The sequence below is a fragment of the Anthonomus grandis genome, chromosome 7 (genome assembly GCF_022605725.1).
Source record: "Anthonomus grandis grandis chromosome 7, icAntGran1.3, whole genome shotgun sequence".
NCBI lineage: Eukaryota > Metazoa > Arthropoda > Insecta > Coleoptera > Curculionidae > Anthonomus > Anthonomus grandis.
In genome coordinates this window covers 1489700-1508189 of record NC_065552.1, presented here as the reverse complement: position 1 = coordinate 1508189, position 18490 = coordinate 1489700, and the positions used below count along the sequence as shown (strand labels likewise).

The following is an 18490-nucleotide window of genomic DNA, read 5'->3' as shown; positions in this document are numbered from 1 at the left end:
TCAACTGCACCAAGGAAAAAGGAAATGTCGATCGTCTGAATAAAGTTACTTCTCTGCTACAAATTTTGATACGCAATTATCAAAAAGCCTTATCCCTGGAAGAGGCATTAGCACTGGATGAGTCGCTTTTAGTGCACAATATATAAAAAATAAACGTGCCAAATATGGAATTAAATTCTTTGAATTATGCTCTCCAAATGGGTACAATCATAACATTGAAATATATAAAGGAAAACAGGACGATGGAGAAGTTTCCAAGCTACAGGCATTGGTATTCAGACTAATGCAGCCATTTTTAGATAAAGGTCATCACTTGATAATGGACAATTATTATAATAGCGTGGGGTTGTCCAAAATTCTCCTTCGTAGAAAAACTCATACGACAGGTACTTTGAGATCAAATTGAAAACAAAACCCAAAAGTAGTTACGACAAAAAAACTCAAAAGAGGCGACCATATTTGGAAAAGAAATGGTAAAGTGTATATCAGCAAATGGAAGGACAAGCGCGATGTTTTGTGCATTACTACCAAATTTCACCCAACGATGAAAGAGGTTTCAAATTCTTATGGGAAAAAAACTACAACGCCAAAAGAAATTCACAATATAACATGAATATGTCAGGGGTAGACAGATGTGATCAGTTTACTTCCTATTATAGCTGCCCCAGAAAATCAATCAGATGGTACAAAAAGGTGATATTTCATCTGTTAGATGTTACAGTTATAAATAGTTTCTTGCTGTATCGAGATATCACAAAATCAAAAACAAATTTACTTCAATTTCGGGAGAGTATCATTAGGGGATTACTTGGGATTCCAAACAATTTGAGAGACGGAAGAAAACTGGTGAACCAAGGTGCAGCAAAATCTGCAAAAGTTTCAGTCCCTGCGGCACACGTTACAGCTGAGGAGACAATTGTACCTAAAGTTCTACATGTCTTAGAAAAAATACCAGTCCCGCCCAACTCTAAACGCAAAAGTCATTTCCTGCGATGCCGGGAGTGTTCTAAGAATGACAAACGCGGGCAGACATCATGGAGATGTAAGGTTTGCGAAACGCATCCCCCATCGTGTGTTGGGCAATGCTTTGAAAATTTTCATTGCAATAAATGAATTTCGGTTTTTGTAATACCTATGTTATAAGCATATGAATTAATATTTTTGTAGTTTCTTACTTTTGTGAATAAAAACTTTTATTTTTATACATGATATATTATTTCGTAGTACCTATGCAACCTTTCAATAAATATATTGTCTCCATAAGCAGTCTTGTCCCTATTGTTATATTTTTTTTTTTCTAAAGTGCAATAAAATGGAATGATGGTGGTGAAGCGATGAATGCCAAGTTAATCAAAGAAAAGAAGTACTAAAAATAGTGAAAGGTTTATGGCTTTAAGAGGGTCTCCAAAAGTTGTTTGATGCCCGGAGGAACTTAACCCCTCTTACCTGAAACGCCCAGAGAAGGAATCCTTCACAATGCTGCTAGCTCAAGCCGATGTGGGTTCTAGCTTCTTTCTCAACCAAATGAACCAAAATTTCTTAGGTAGTAACTACCCAAGAGTTACCCAACTAAATGTCAAAATCAGTATGGCGCCACCAAGTTTTGGATTTTATATAATCCCAAAGGACGCCCAATATTTATCAAAATTTATTTAGGCAAGTTCAAAACGAAACTTGGAAAACAAAATCAAAGTCAAATCAGTATACACTATTGTTTCCAAATTACCTATGATATTCCAACCTACTCAACTCAAGTGAAAAACAAATTAACAACAGAAAATAACAATTTATTTAAGTCTTGATTATCACAGAGAATTATGTTATGTTATTTATCGTTAAGAGGAATAATTATTTAAGTTGGTAATAAGGAACCACAACATCACACAAAAAAAAATACACAATCAAAGTGTGGTTGTCAAAATAAAATAAATTAGGTTACACCCAAACTTTGGGGAATGAAGCTTCAATTCAATTAAACTAATAACTTACATGGCCCGGTATATCCCGCCACGGACATTGACCTAAGCAAAAAAAAAAATAACAACCCTAACTGTTGAAGCTTCCCCACTTAAAATTACCCTTTTATTAGTTTACTCTAATATTTACTAGCTAATCTGAGAAAATTTGACATCTTAGGAGTAGTCTGAAAATAAATAATATAACCCAAGTATATACTCGTAGTACTACGAAGCCGGCTGCGTCTTACCTCACAGGAGTCACTTGTCACATATATATGTACTCTTATCAGTAATATTCAATAATAAAATAGCATCGATTAAATAATGTCAATAAAATTTTAAATAAGCTTATGTATGTATCTCAACTCAAAAGATAAAAGTTGTGATAATAAAAATAAAATAAGTGAATAAAAAAAAATGTTATGTTGTGTCACCTAGCTCCACACACAGCAGACTACTTCAGATTCGAGACTCTCCCAGAAATCCAATTCCCAGTCAAAGAAAAACTGCAGGCTTCCAAGCTTCACCTCTTCCACTTCACAAGCTCTGGTAGTGGTCTAGGTTAGACGTTAGCTCACAGTTGCTTAAAATCTCCTTCTAGATTAGAGCCAGTAGAGTACATAACCCCAAAACGAAAGCACCATGTGGCATGAAGAAATCAGGTCCGTACAAAAAAAATCCATTCAAAATCCATGTTATGTAGCTCTAGTAGCCAAGAGAAAAGAAAAAAACCTATACTATCAGTATAAACGATAAATTCAAGAATACCTACTTGCTAATTAAATTGTCCCCTGCCAATGCCAATCAGAACCGCTATTTTGCCGATGTTCGAGGGCACGTGAAAAATTATTAGGTTTTAAATCGCCATAAAGGCCAGTAAATTCAACAAAACAACAAATTACAGCATTACGCCCAAAAAGTTGATTTACTATCACCACATTTAGTCAATTATATCCCCATATGGGTAAAATTCACACGAATTTCAAAAAGAACTAAAGCACTCTTCACTTCATGACGGCGGTCTGGGAAAAGGAACGACCGCAGAGGTCAAACCATAGAGAAATGAATATTAAAAGAGTGTTTGAAAGGTAGCCTAAATTGATCATCAAGTTTTAAACCTTAACCTAAGATATTTAGTTCGGTTAGACGGCATCGAGGGCCAACTTCTGTCATAATTGTCATTATTATTATCGATTTTCTTTCCTTCCTTGCCATCACCCACCTTCGCATCATCGATCGTCGCCATTGCTTATTCCTTTTTATTTGGGCGTCCATTGGGTGTGTTCTTTTGTTTTTTTCTCAACAAAAAATAGTTAAAAATGTAGCTTAAAGTCATTAAAGTGTAATTTCATCATATAGGCAGAAGCTTTTTTGTTGTTTTATTGTGTGGTTTCAGATCCCTAGGATGGGGTAAGTGCAATTTTTTTTATCAAATAGTTTTCACCATGTTGTAGGTCACCTAAAATTGTTGTTTACCATTTTAAAACTGCCCTAATAATGTCATCACCAGGAAAATTAATTTTTAAATGCAAGGAACCCACTTGTTCTAATACATACTATTGTCCTATTGAAGATTCATACAAAAATAAAATTTTCTTTAAATTTCCTGAAAGTGACATTATTAGGAGGTCCCAATGGTTTAAAATACTTGGTTTAAACCCAACCTCAACAAGGTGTTATTTATGTCAAGACCATTTTGAGGATATTTCATTTACTAGTACTATACATACTCATTTAAGAAAATGTGCTCTCCCAATTGCTGGCCCAAGTATTATTCAAAATGCCCCAGTACTGGTTGAGGCACAAGTACCTTGGGAAGATACATTGACTTTATTACCTGCTATCATAATCCAGCAATCTCAATATAATGTTCAGAATGAACATAATTATGCTAGACCACTTTTTACTAGGTCTGACGAAAGGTATCATCAGTGCTTTGCTGCTAGGAAGTACCAAAAGCACAATAAGTGAAACAACTTCCATTCTACCAGGTCACTACTCAAGGAGGTACCTCACCTCGATAAGGTGGGAGTAAGATCCAGGGATGCTCTTTGAATATTTAAGAAAAAGGACCGATGACATCTAGAATTAAGGGTATACATCAGTGTCAACTAATTTTTAATATCATACTCTCCATAAAGAATATTTTAATTACAGGATTAGTTTTTATATATTACCACTCCCCTAACATTTTTGGGTACCCTCTGTACAAAAAAGTAGGTAGTAAATGTAAAATTTTTAGGGCATATTTTTGAGAAATATAGGTCTTATGTCTGTAAATAATTAATTTATAAATTTGATAAATTGTAATTTTTGTATCATATCCTCAAAATGTAAAATGTAAAAAGCAAAATACATACCATGGAGTGTTGTGCTAAAGCAGCACAAAAACAAATTGTATCAGGATCCCTTTTAAGACAATAAATTATAAACTTACTTTACAATTGACTTAAATTCTACCCCTACCCTTGTTAATTTGTTGATAACAGTGAAATTAACATTGTTAGTATCAAGCATTTAATTCTCAAAATAGGACTAAATATATTATACTTAATCTCTAAAATATTGTCTTACATAATTGACCCATTAAATCTTTTTTTGATAGCGTATTGGGCTGTAAAATCTCTTTCACATTCTCTAAAAATCAGTGAAAAAGTGCAATTAACGATTTATTTTTTTGAAGGGCCTAAATGCATTAACTTAACAGCTTAAAAGTAGATTTGATGAATTTAATGTCAAAACACTAACGTATTCAATTAAAAAATGTATAAAATAAACTTAAATTACAAACATTATCACTCTTAGCCTCTTCAAAAATTAAATTAATACACTTGCACTATTTCATAATTTTTTAGAGTTTGTGATCGAGATTCACAGCCTTTACGCTGTTAAAAATTGATTTAATGGGTCAATAATTTTAAATTTCGCGCCATTCTAAAATTTTGAATAGCCGAACTAAAATAATTGACGTTTGTCACAGTCGGTAAAATAGTCTGCTGTAATACCGATCCGTCATAGAAATGACAGGCGGATTTCTATGACGGATCGGTATTACAGTAGACTATTTTACCGACTGTGACAAATGTCAATTATTTTAGTTCGGTTAGACCGCAACCGCACGCTGCAATCGAGTTTAGGGTAAAGATGATGCCTACTTGTCACTATGGGATTGAACCCTCTCATACTTTTAATTACTCTATGGGTCAAACCCGTATTTAAGCAATCACGCACAAAGTGTATTGCCAATCATAATATATAACAAAATAACTTAACTTTTTTTTATAAGTACCATAAAACCTTTTATAAAAAATAAATAACAAAATTTGTGGCCCAAGGAAGTTGGCAATGAAAATATGTGTCACTATGACAATCAATTTCGATTTTGCCTAGACCAGCAACTTCTTGCTATCTTCCAAGAAAACTAATATTTACATTAGATAAAAAGAGACAAAAATTAGATAGGTCAGTCCGAGTAAAATCAACCAGCATATCTGGTATGGTCAAGCCAAAATCAGATATTGTACTATGAACAGTACAACATACACAATAATTGTACATGCCCAATTAATCATTATTCGTTATAAAATAATTAAATAAAGTATGGAATAAGCAATATGGGATATAATTTAAATTCTAAAATATTTCTTTAGTCCAGAACCGGGTTTTATAAGAGTATAAATAAAATTTCATTGACAGCCAGTACAATATGAAGCTGAAATGTACAAAACTAAATGTGTCCTTAAAAAAAGAATACTGTAATTTGAAATGGCTAGAGAACAGAACTATGGGTTACTTGGGAGGCTATTACAGAGAGGGCATTACTAGTATCAATCATTAATATTTGTAAAATATCTATTTTGAAAATATAACTGTAATCAGTGCTTTTAATAAAGAGTATAAAATGCCAATTTTAACCTGTAACACTATATAACTCAAGTTGTTATCCAAAGGGACAGGTTTGTAATAGCAGTCTGGCTGTTTCTTTACGAAAAAACACCACAAACAAAAAAATTCTAACTGACATATAATTTATGACCTTAAGACATGCCGATTCTAAAAAAAAAAATGTCCCAGGAAGACCCCAAAAAATTTTGTTTTGTCCGCGAATGGGATATTATAGTAAATATGTTATTTTACAACCAACAAAAACATTTATCAAGTCACGCAAAAGTCATGGTTAGATTTAATGACACATATTTTTTACACAGTTTTTTTTTTAAATTATTACAAAAATTGTCAAAAAAATAAAATACTCATTAATTTTAATGTCAATGCTATTTAACCTTGAATTTTTATCTTAAACAACAGTACTGTAATTTTTTTTTATTAAGCCAAAATGACATTTTCATTGTTCAAAAGTTCAGACGAAAGTAAATAAAACAAAAGATCAACGGTATATAGCAAATAGAATAACAACAAGAACTACAGTATAATATAAACGCGAAACCGATTTTAGGGTGAGCCTAGTCTGCACCATGTTAATAAAAACACACTGACAAAATTCAAAATTGTTATAATTGTTACCAAATACAGACCAATATATTATGGCACGCATCTTAAGAAATGGTTGATTCTTCGAAAATTTATTTCCACGTACAAAAGGGGTGGTCTAATAGCGCTTCAACAAGAAATATAAATTTAAAAATTTTTTATGGCACATATTTAGGCTCAAAAATGCGCAACTTTGCCCTAAATTTAACCATTTTCTTATCTCTTATATTTACCGAGATCCCAATAGTGAACTAGGAATTTGTAACACGCCGTATAATTGCACGGTCCGTCAGAGGAATAGGATGTTTATGATCATAAAATTATTAGTTTTTGGTTTAGGGAACATTTATTGGTAGACCAACATATACAAAGATATAGCATTTGATAAAACTCGGATGGATTTTCGGTTGTGGAAAAGAATATCAGGCATATGGACTTTTTGCAGTAAATCTCTATTGATTTCACTAATTTCCTGGCAGATTACATCTTTAATTCATCTAATTTACGATGATCGGTGATGAGTATTTTTATAAACTTGAGGTACCGAAGAGGCCATAAAACGTCACCAAATCTTGAAATTAAATGGTAATCAAATGACGAAAAACAGCCATGGATGCCCTGGCGGTGTATGCTGTGGCTCCATCTTGCTGAAACCACAAACGGTCTCGGTCAATACGTCTTCTTTCTAACTCGGGGATAAAGAAGGTGTTTACCATATTAACGTAACGTTCAAACGTTACTGAAACGGAACCCCATTTTCTTCAAAAAAATAAGTCAAAGTCAAAGTCAAAAATAGCTTTATTGTTACGTAACATCATCTGTTGTTAACAAAGCATTATATAAAATCTTAAAGATAGTTGACAACATAATCTTTTACAAAAATATAAAAATTTTAACAATTCTTACATACATAGAATATAGAACACACCCAAAGAAAGGGTAATAAGAATTCACATTACGCTGCGCAAAACTCTTCACTGTCAAAAAATTGTATTTAAAAACTCGTCTACAGAATAAAATGCTTTAGCAAGCAAGAGTTTCTTTATATTTTTCCTAAAACGTTTTTCACAATTTATTAGCCTTATATAAAGGGGTAGGTGGTTAAAAAGCCTTCTGCCCCCGTACACAAAAGAGGACTTAATCTGCTCACTTTTTGGGATAGACAGAGGTAAAGAGAAGGTTGTTCGGAGATTGTAACCCGAGGAGGGGGGGCCAAGTTGATGGCGATATTTTTTGTGGATAAGACAAACAGTCTCTAAAATAAAAAGGCATGGCAATGTCAGGACAGAGTGTTTTAAAAATAATGGCCTACAGGGGCTACGAAAGGGAGCTGCACACATATAGCGTATGGCTCTTTTTTGCAAAATAAATAGAGAGCTGAACAAATACTGAGAGCACACACCCCAAAACACAATACCGTATCTCAGATAAGACTCTATAAGAGCATGGTAGGCAATTTTGGCCACATCAAGTCCCAGAGAATGTGTTATTACTCTAATAGCATAACAGTTGGATGATAACTTCCCTAAGATAAACTTCCCTAAGAGGAGATATGATTTTCAAATTTTAATTGCTTATCAATCGTCAGGCCCAAAAATTTGCATGTTTCAGAAGGACTTATTGTTTCATTTTGCAAAGTGACAGTTCCAAGGTTACATTTAAAAGTTAAAATATTAGTTTTAGACATATTAAAGGTTAATCTATTAGATTCACACCATGACTTTACAAGAATTAAATCTTCATCAACAATATTCCTTAATCTCTTGGTGTCAGTGTCATGCCAAAGTAATGTATGTATGATAGTAAATTTGCCCCTAATTGGAATTTGAGAGATATCATTGACATATAGCAGGAACAATATTGGTCCAAGAACAGAACCCTGGGGTACACCAGCGTCCATATTCAGACGGGATGACATATCATTGTCAAAGAATACCCTTTGTGTTCTTCCAGATAGGTAAGAGCGAAACCAGTCGAGAGCAACTCCTCTGAATCCGTAGGTTTCCAGCTTCTGTAGCAGTATTCTGTGACTTACACAGTCAAACGCCTTAGATAAGTCACAGAACACCGCCGCCGCACTCTCCCCAGCGTTCAACCCCATGTACAGACTCTCCAAAAAATTGAAAATAGCATCAGATGTACCCAGTTTCGTCCGGAATCCAAATTGCTAATGGTTAAGAACATTATGCCGCTTCAGAAATTCCATCATCCTAGTTTTTACCAATCTTTCTACAAGCTTGCCAAGCGTGGGAAGCAGGGCTATGGGTCTGAAATTTGATGGGTCATCATAGTTTCCACCCTTAAATAATGGTATAATCAAGGCATCCTTGAGTAAATGTGGAAAGGACCCACTTGAAAGTGAAACATTTAACACATCAGCCAAAGAATCAAGGGTTGGTAGCGGTAGCGCTGTTAGGACCTTTAGTGACAGCCCATCCCATCCAGAGGAGTTCTTATTTTTCATTGAGGATAGAGCTTCCATTATTTCACTAGAATCTGTTGGTCTAAAGAAAAATGTTTCAGGCACCTTAATGTTGTGTAAGTATGAGCGCGGATCTCCAACAGACTGAGGCAATAATATTGATAGACCCAAAGCAACACCCTGGAAAAAATTATTGAGTGTTTCGGCCGACACCGTGCTATTAGAAACAGAAGGGTTCCCATGTTCGCCACGTAAGTCATTAACAATTTTCCAAGACTCTCTAGACTTATTTCTTGATTGGTTTATTTTACTTGAGTAGTATAAGTTTTTTGCCAATTTCACTGTATCACGGTAAATTTTGCGATATCTATTAAAGTAGGATATGAATTTGGAGTTGTCCAAGGCAAACTTTCTTATGGAGTGCAAACACCGAAGATTTTTACCAGAAACTAATAGACCCCTGCTATACCAGGGTCTTCTCCTTTTTTCCCTAATTGTCACCATGGGGAAAGTTGACTCAAAAACATCCACTAAAGTTGAATGGAAACTATCAAAAGGATCACCGTTGTTAAGTATGATACCATTCCAGTCTATTGAATTACAACATTCTTTAAACTTACAGAAATTTTTTCTAGTGAACAACCTTCCGCACTTTTTTTTTTCTTGAGGTACACTTTTTTTCACTTAGAAGAAAGGAACATAATACGGCCTCATGATCAGACAACCCGGCATTTACAATTCTACATGCAACCTGCGTTTCACAGAGAGTAGAGCAAACATAATCTAAAAGTGATGCTGAATTAGCAGTGATGCGAGTAGGTTGGTCAACATGCAAACTTAAATTAAAAGATTTCAGCACTCTATGTATCGACAAATGATTGTTAGAGTTATTGCAGTCTAAAAAAATTTACATTAATGTAAATAGGAACCTATCAAGCCGAATTTGAGTTCAATTGAAATGCTTTAAGTGAAGGCACCAAATGCAATCTGACGCACACCCCTCCTTTCTCTAATGGCCAATACCCTGTATAATATCTAGTAAAAAATGACGTTATAAATAATAGAACGCAATACAAGTTAATATTTTGCTTATATTCGTTTATTTGAAGAAATACTGTAAACTAACAATAATAAAACGTATAAAATAATTGCATTTCCTATTTTTGAGCGCGCGACTCTGTTTCGTATTCCCGGCCCGTCCTCAATATTCAATCCCAGTAGCATCGAGAGAATCTCGTATCTTCGTCTGTTTCACGTTATCCGCGCCGAATTTGCCTATCTTTATCTGACAAATATTGATTGTTGAACGGGCCGGGGGCTGTGGAAACACTCGAATCGACCGTAAATATATACGGGAATCGATCACTAAATATCGTAATATATTTTGCAGTTTATTTTAATGCTTATATGTAGTACAGTGAAACTTCTCTAACTCGAATCTTCAAGGGAGAGACTAAAAAAATCGACTTATGGAAAAATCGACTTCGTATAAAACTAAAATTTTGTATGTTGTATGTGTTACATAATATGTATGCATATCAATATGTTTATAATTTTTTTTTAAAGAAGTCAGTTTTTTTTTGTGTGAAATTGGTCCATTTTTCCTTATCTATAAAATCTTCTAATAAATTTAAAGAATTGTGTATTTCATATGGAATATTTTCTCTGGATAAAATAAAACATCTTATCATTTCAATAGCAGAAATCGTCTCGTCAATTGTAGGTGTCGGAACAGTCTCACCTTCGCTTTGGCCATCATCTTCATTTTCTTCAGGGTCTGAAACAATACAAAACAATTCTTAGAATCTAAAAAGGCATAATCTAGACTAGCCTACCTTTTTTATTTGGAACAAGATTTTCTATTACGCTTTCTAGGATCTCTTCATCAGTTGGAAAACCTGTTGTTTGTACATTATCATCAATCGTCACATAGTCTTCAAATGAAACATCACTCATGTTTATAGCCCTTCTGTATGAGGTCCACAGGGTTTTTAATTCAGATAATGGAACAAGGTCATCCTCGTCCCAGTTATCAGCATCTTGTAGAACTATATCTTTAACAAATCCTGCTTTTCTAAAGCAATTAGCAATGGTTTGTTCTTTTACGTCCAGAGTCCACGTTTTATTAAGATCTTAAATTGCGTCAAGTAACGTCACAGTTGTAGGAGTTGCCACTTCCATATGGGCTAAAACTTTCATAACAATCCGCTTCCTATAATGTTGCTTCAAATTTTTTATAATTCCTTGATCCATGGATTGTAAGATTGACGTAAGGTTAGGCGGAAAATATTCAAGTTTAATATTTTTTAACTTAGATTCAACAGACTTGGGATGTGCAGGACAATTATCAACGAATAGTAAAACTTTTCTTCTTTGGGCTGCAAATTTCTTATCAAGCTTTAATAGCCATTTTTCATAAATCTCACTTGTCATCCATGCTTTTTTATTAAACTCATAGTCCACTGCAAATGATTTAATGCCCTTAAAACAACGTGGATTCTTTGACTTACCAATGATTAGCAGCCTAAGCTTTTCAGTCCCACTCATATTACTTCCAACCATAACTGTAATTCGTTCCTTGCTGTTTTTGCCACCATGGCATTTTTGTCCTTTAAATGCTAGTGTTTTGTTGGGTAAACATTTAAAGAAAACTCCTGTTTCATCAGCATTAAAAATGTCATCCTTATCATATTGACCGATCAGAGTGGGCAATACATTCTTTTGCCATTCTTCACAAGACGCCAAATCTGCAGAAGCACTTTCACCACATAAAGACATTTGAACGATGTTATGCCTAGTTTTAGGCCGTCGTCCCACCAAAGATACGCGACGGCGACACGATTTCACCTGGACACATTCAGACGACATGCAGTGGCCCCACCAAAGATACGCGTTTCGTGTTTTTTACGTTTAGTTGTTCAGTTTAGTTCAAAATGTCATCGAGTGAAGACGAGGATGTGGTTGCAATGTATTGGTATTTGCGGAATAGAAAAAAAATAAAATGGTGTGTGCATCCTTTTATTGAGAAAAATTAAAAAAAAAAATATATGTTGCTGCTAAGGAGCTGCACAGACATCCATTAAAATCCAGTTCAGCATTTTGTTGTGCCATAATAAACAAAAAAATAAAACTTCGATAAATGAAGAAAAACGCCAACACACACAGCTTGAATGTTGCTTCGCAACTGACACGTCCAGTCTCCCGGCAACACGAAGGCGACACGCTTTTGGATGTGTCTTCGGCGCAGCGTTGGTGGGGACAAAATGATTTTAAAACATGGGTTCGACACGAAAGATACACGCTGGCGACATCGCGGAGATGTGGCGTCGCTGTCGTGTATCTTTGGTGGGACGACGGCCTTAAACTTATCTAACCATCCTATGCTAGCTGCAAAATCGTCCCGCCCTAAAGCAGTTGCAAACTCCTTAGCTTTTTCTCTTATAAGTGTTCCAGATAGAAGGAGATTTTTATTTCGTGCCGTAGTAACCCACTTAAGCATTGCTTCATCAATATCTTCATTCACACAAGGTGTAAGCCTTCTCCTCTTACAGTTTGAAGCGTAATCATCTTTTTTTTCTAAAAGTCTATCCTTGTTTTTTAGGATCGTTGACAGAGTATTGGGTGGTATCCCAAACTGTTCGGCAATATCCTTTTTTTTCTTTTCACCTTTTTCCACTTCAGCAATTAATTTCAATTTCTCACATAATGGTAAGCACTTTAAATTTCTCTTAGCCATAATTATTTTTAATAAAAACAAATTGTCTTAATTCGCATACGCACCAAAAAACTGTAACCACAAAACCGCCACGTCGCGATGAGAGCCTTTTTCCGTTTGAACTAATAAAAAGAAATATGATGCAGTAGCAAATCCATGTAACAAACAGATTTTTTCCTAGAAAAATGTCTGTACTTCCCCGCAAAATTCGAGTTAGCCATCGGCAATGCGTTAAACGTTATTTCGACTTATAGAAAAATTCGAGATAGAGAAATTCGACTTTAGAGATAAAATATCATATAAACTTGATGATACCTTTTTTGGTAGTATAAAATATTCGAATTAGGGAATATTTCGAGATAAAGAAGTTCGAATTAGAGGAGTTTTACTGTATGTTGATTGTATTTTGTACATACTCAATTTTGGAGCTTGACGAAGTAACTTCACCTAAACTATACATGATATTTTATCTGTATGAAAAATTTAATGTTGAATTATGAGTCCTAAGTGTAAATCTTGGGTGTTTTTGAAGTGTAATTTTATGACAATTTGCTCCCATTTTGACATAATTTTTGGGGCTTTCCTGTATATTTACCAAAAATTTGTAAGGAAATAATATTCAGCCCCATTTCTTAGCTAAAACATATAAAAAGTTGAACTCTCTACAAAGATCCCACTTAGAGATTTTTGGGATTTTCAAAATGTTGTTCTGTGTAAATTTTCAACATATGTTTCTCTGTATATTTAGAAAAATACATGTAGGGAGAGAAGAAAAGCAGCTTCAATCTTTGGCTAAACCATATAAAAAAAATCAATATTGAGTGGGGGTGTTTTGAATGTACTTTTATGTCTATTTTGACTCACTTTTACATAACTTTTCGGGACTGTCTATTTAGGAAAATATATGTAAAGAAAGAATTAACCGCAACCCTTACAAGCATCCTAAGTATAATTTATATGAAACTTTTTAGCCTAAATACCCTATAAACAGCTAGTTTGCCTAGCACCTTCACAACTTCCTTTCACAAACTCCAATACTCCATCTAGCCAACTTTAGAACAATTCATCCAAAGTTTTCTGTTATCATTGATTGCTATCTGTTATCTGTTGACTAAACCACATCAAAAATTCAATGTTGAATTATGAGTCCTTAGTATAAGTTTTGGAGATGTTTGTAATGTACTTTTATGCCAATTTTGACTAACTTTGACCTAATTTTCTCTGTACATTTACGAAAATTTATGTAGGGAGAGAAAAGCAGCTTCAACCCCTGGCTAAACCATATAAAAAAATCAATATTGAATTATGAATCCTAAGTGCGAATTTTGGGTGGTTTTGAAACGTAGTTTTATGACAATTTTTACTCACTTTGACCTCATTTTCTAGGCTTTCCTGTATATTTAGAAAAAATGTGTAAGTCAAGAATAGTTAGCCCCATTTCTTAACTAAAATATTTAAAAGGTTGAACCCTGTAGAAAACTCCTACTTAAAGATTTTTGGGATTTTCGAAATGTTGTTCTGTGTAAACATTCAACATCTGGCTACTTTGACTTATTATATGGGTTTTTCTGTATATTTAGAAAAATTTATGGGAGAGAAAAGTAGTATCAACCCATAACAAAACCTGTTTAAATAACAATAAAAATATGTCACAGCGGCAACATCGAATTACGTAAGCCAGGGTTTTTTGCATGCGTACAGACAGGCACGACGCGACGAAGCGAGAGAAAGAAAAGAGGTTCGGTTTTCCGTATATGTTGGAATAAATCACACCGTAATTTTAAAGGAATTTGGTTTTTTTATTTCAAAATATTGTTTTTAAAACAAAAAGTGTAATTTACTTGAAACTTTTTTAGAATAAATTGCCTAAATACCCTATAAACAGAAATAACAATGATCAAAGGTTTGCCTAGCTCCTTCACAACTTCCCTTCACAAAGAATCACTTACCCGTTCCCAAATTGTAGGCCTTCCAAGATGAGAAACTGGGCTGCAACATCCTCTCCAACGCCTTCAAGTGACCAACAGCCAGGTCCGTAATGTGAATATAATCCCGCACCCCCGTACCGTCGTGGGTAGGATAATCGTTACCGAACACTTGTAATTTCTCCCTTCGACCTACCGCGACTTGGGAAATGTACGGCATCAAATTGTTGGGAATACCGGAGGGATCCTCGCCGATAAGTCCGGACTCGTGGGCTCCCACCGGATTAAAATACCTGAGCAAAATCACTTTCCATTCCTAAAATCGATCGAAATAAAACCGTTGAAATTTGGTTGAAAATCAAATAAAAAATTACAACTTTACAGTGTTAGATTAGTATCGTCACAGGTCAAAACATTGAAGTTTTTTAACTTAGTATAAGAAAAAATATAAACACTAAATTAATGAACGTTGGAAGGGTCCGAGGTCCAAACAAAGCAATTCTTTACCATTAGGGATTTCAAAATTTCTCAACTGCATAAATCTAATGCTGCCTGGAAGATGATTATATATAGTTTAATTAATAGGATTAATTACAAAGCTATTGTGTGTTTTATTAAAGCGATGTTGAGACTTTGTCCTAGTGTTATAAGAAGGTAAATTTAGATAGGTCTTTTTTCGTATACAGAGTGTGAGTTTGAGTTAGAACACTGATGGTCAGAAGTGCGTCGTTTCCAAAAGTGAAATTTTTCGAAAAAATTCAATTTTTCCCTCTTTATTAAAAACACTTTTGGGATTTTAATCCATTTTTGATGAATTGAAGTGATTTGACAGTTCCAGGGCCAGACTTGCAGCATGTGTGTTAATTTTTTTGGAAAAAAAGGGGGTACGTCACTGTTTTTTTGAAATAAGTCAAATATTCTATTAATTATCAACAAAAAAGACCCCTTGGATTTTTGCGCTACGACGCACCGTTTTCGTGTAAAAAAATAAAATCCATGCCTAGGGTCCTTTACTTTTAAAATTATTTTAAAACATTTTTAAAAGAATATGTATAAACGTTTTTTGTGCTTCAAATATTTTTTGAATTAAAGGCGATTTTGTCATCCAAATTTCAGAAGTTTGTTTACATCGTTTATTTAATCAAAAACTAATACAAGTTATATAACAAGGTTACTTAATAATTACCATATTACATTTTTAAAAAAGAATTGAATAACGAAAAAACAATATACAATTGCCACAAACATATGTATATTATACAAACAAAAAACGCGATACAAACAAGACAAAACATGAAATTTTTTTTAGAAATAAGTGGTTTATTATTATACAAAATGTATGATTAAATGTTTACAAGCCTTTTTAAAAAACTGTATACGATTTCGATTGTTTTGATTTCTATTAGCAACATGTTGTATTTGTTTAGACCATTAAAAAATAATAAATTTAGAGCACGTTCTTGAGAAAATCTAGGTAGGGGAGACTGGGGTCAATTGTAACACGGGTCAATTGAAACGGTAATCAAAACTTTCTTCCGCTACAAGATAGAAACAAATTGCGCGCGTAATATAACAAACGTCTGCGGGCAGACCCCGAGTATCGATTTCAATGGATCGCGCACGTGCATGTGCCCAGAAACGAATTTGTCAATTTGTATTCGTATCGACGATACGGTTGAACGTTCAACGCTTGTTTTCGTGGTTTCGTCTAGTTTTGAGTGAGGTTGGGTTGGGTTGGAAATTAAATAAAATCTAAAAAATTATCTTTGGTTGGTCTGGTAAGAAAAATAGAACTTTTTCTTTTGTTTCTCCTTTGTAAAGTTGTTACTTATCTTTTTAGTTAAGCACAAGGTGGATTTAGATAATTCAGTGAGAGATTTAAAGTGGACTGTATTTGTGTGATTAAAAGTAAATGTGGAAAGGTCGAAAAACCAGCCTTTAAAGATCCTTACCTTAATGTGTCTGTATCCAGCTTCAGCAGGGCTGCTCTGGACTTATTGGGTCTTCCAATTCGGGTTGAATCACTAAGAGTGGTTGCGGGTTTGATAAGTAAATCACGATCTGTGATGCGGTAAGATTAAGACAACAGTTGCGGAAATAAACGTATAGATCACGACACTGGAATCAATGCGCGATGATAAAAGTGCTAACAAGGAAGTCGTCTTCTCTCTGGTCTCCGTTCAGCACAAACCAAAGGAATTTAGAAATTTAAAGGCTGTTCTACACGCGCAGATTTGTTGTTGTTAAGACTTAATATAAACATATTAATTAAATTGGTTATAATAAAAGGAGAAATTTCAATGAAATGGTAGTTTTAATTTGGAGAGTAAAACAAAGAAATATTATAAAAAGAAGAAATTTATAATATTTGAACGTTCACAAACTAAATGTGCACGGACCAATCTTACTGCTTCTAAAAAATGTATTTTTCTTTTTTTTTTAAATTTTTTAGAAGCCGTGAGATAATTATTTACATTTTATTTAATTTTTTACTTAAAATACATATTTTTAAACTTTATAGATAACGTATAAGGCCCCTTATAATAAACTAAATAAACAGGTTGAAGTTGGAACAACTTCGACGTGCGCCATTCATTGAATGGCGAATTCGATACTCGGGGTCTGCCCGCAGACGTTTGTGTAATATAGACCATAATATCGACAACCATTTTCTGGCAGTACGCCGCGGGCCATTAAACAAAGTATACGTACCTAGTGCGAGATTTTCTGTTTTCACGTATCCAAAGTAAGTATTTGCTATATTTCTTATGCATGTGTAAATGAGTCTGTATGTGTATTTGGTTAGTTTGTCGGTTTTCATTAGTTAGGCCATTAACTTAGCTTTATTTTACTTTGGTTTAAATTTGAAATTCATTTTGTTTGTAGTAAATATGGTGTCATTTATTTAAAAAAGTCGTTTGGGGTCAGTTGTAACGGGGACGTTTGTAACGTTTCAACTGACCCCGCCGTTCATTTCTAAAATGAAATCAATTGTAATTGAGTCTGTAGTGTGTTTAGTTTGTTTGTCAGCTTTCATTAGTTAGGACATTAATCTAGTAAATTAATTAGTTTATTTGATTTCAGATGCCCCGTAAAAGAATCCCGAAAACTGATCCATCAAGTCGAGATATATCTTTATATGAATCTGCATATGCAGAGCTCAAAAATGGAAGATCTCTACGCTTAGCTGCCGACCGATTTGGGATCTCTTACGTGTCTTTGTTGAGATACAAGCGAAAGAAAAAAGCTGCGGGGAATACTGAGCGTCAACCACCTGTTACAATGGGCTATAAACCTGCAAATAAAGTTTTTAATGAACTTTAAGAAACCGAAATGGTAAAGTACATAAAAAAAGCTGCAGACATTTATCAAGGTCTGTCAACCAAAGATATTCGGAGACTTGCGTTAGAATTAACCATTAAATATGATATAGATAAACCGGACACTTGGATTAAAAACGGCATGGCAGGAGAAGACTGGTTTTCCGGTTTTATGTCAAGACACCGTGACTTATCAATAAGAGCACCACAAGCAACCAGCTTCAATTGTGCAAATGTTTCTGTATTTTTTAATAATCTTGCCAAAGTTTTGGATCGAGACAAATTTGAAGCAAATAATATTTACAACGTAGACGAAACTGGTGTGACAACAGTCCAGAAACCAAATCGAATTGTAGCAAAAAGAGGCATAAAACAAGTGGGTGCAATTACCTCACAAGAACGTGGCACACTCGTAACAGTTACGGTGGCAATAAACGCACTAGGCAATTCGATTCCGCCCATGTTTATTTTTCCTCGACTGCGGTTTCAGGATCATTTTATTCGTGATGGTCCACCAGGGTGTATTGGGGCTGAAAATGGGTCAGGATGGATGCAAGAAAAAGAGTTCGTCTTGTTCTTAAAACACTTTCAAAAGCACACAAATTCTTCACAAGCTTATATAAGGTTCTACTCACAGTGGATAACCACTCATTCCATAT

The 18490-nt window shown here is 34.3% G+C and overlaps 1 protein-coding gene and 3 long non-coding RNA genes across 8 annotated transcripts in view; 1 reads left to right on the top strand and 3 right to left on the bottom strand.

The window, feature by feature from the left end:
• Positions 1-18490, bottom strand: part of LOC126738147 (UDP-glucose 4-epimerase) — a 32948-nt gene that overhangs the window by 2588 nt on the left and 11870 nt on the right. For all 5 annotated transcript variants that reach the window (XM_050443324.1, XM_050443326.1, XM_050443327.1 and 2 more), the window contains exon 5: positions 14536-14827. In XM_050443324.1, coding sequence (XP_050299281.1) covers positions 14536-14827 — 292 coding nt within the window. The remainder of the gene's footprint in view (positions 1-14535; positions 14828-18490) is intronic.
• Positions 1767-3014, bottom strand: LOC126738153 (uncharacterized). The gene is made up of 2 exons (XR_007661237.1): positions 2731-3014; positions 1767-2663 (listed from the first exon to the last, which is right to left on the bottom strand). It is a non-coding gene; the product is annotated as an uncharacterized LOC126738153 (long non-coding RNA).
• On the top strand, positions 3163-4395 carry LOC126738152 (uncharacterized). The gene is made up of 2 exons (XR_007661236.1): positions 3163-3368; positions 3869-4395. It is a non-coding gene; the product is annotated as an uncharacterized LOC126738152 (long non-coding RNA).
• On the bottom strand, positions 6883-14503 carry LOC126738154 (uncharacterized). Its single transcript, XR_007661238.1, has 2 exons — positions 10707-14503; positions 6883-10648 (listed from the first exon to the last, which is right to left on the bottom strand). It is a non-coding gene; the product is annotated as an uncharacterized LOC126738154 (long non-coding RNA).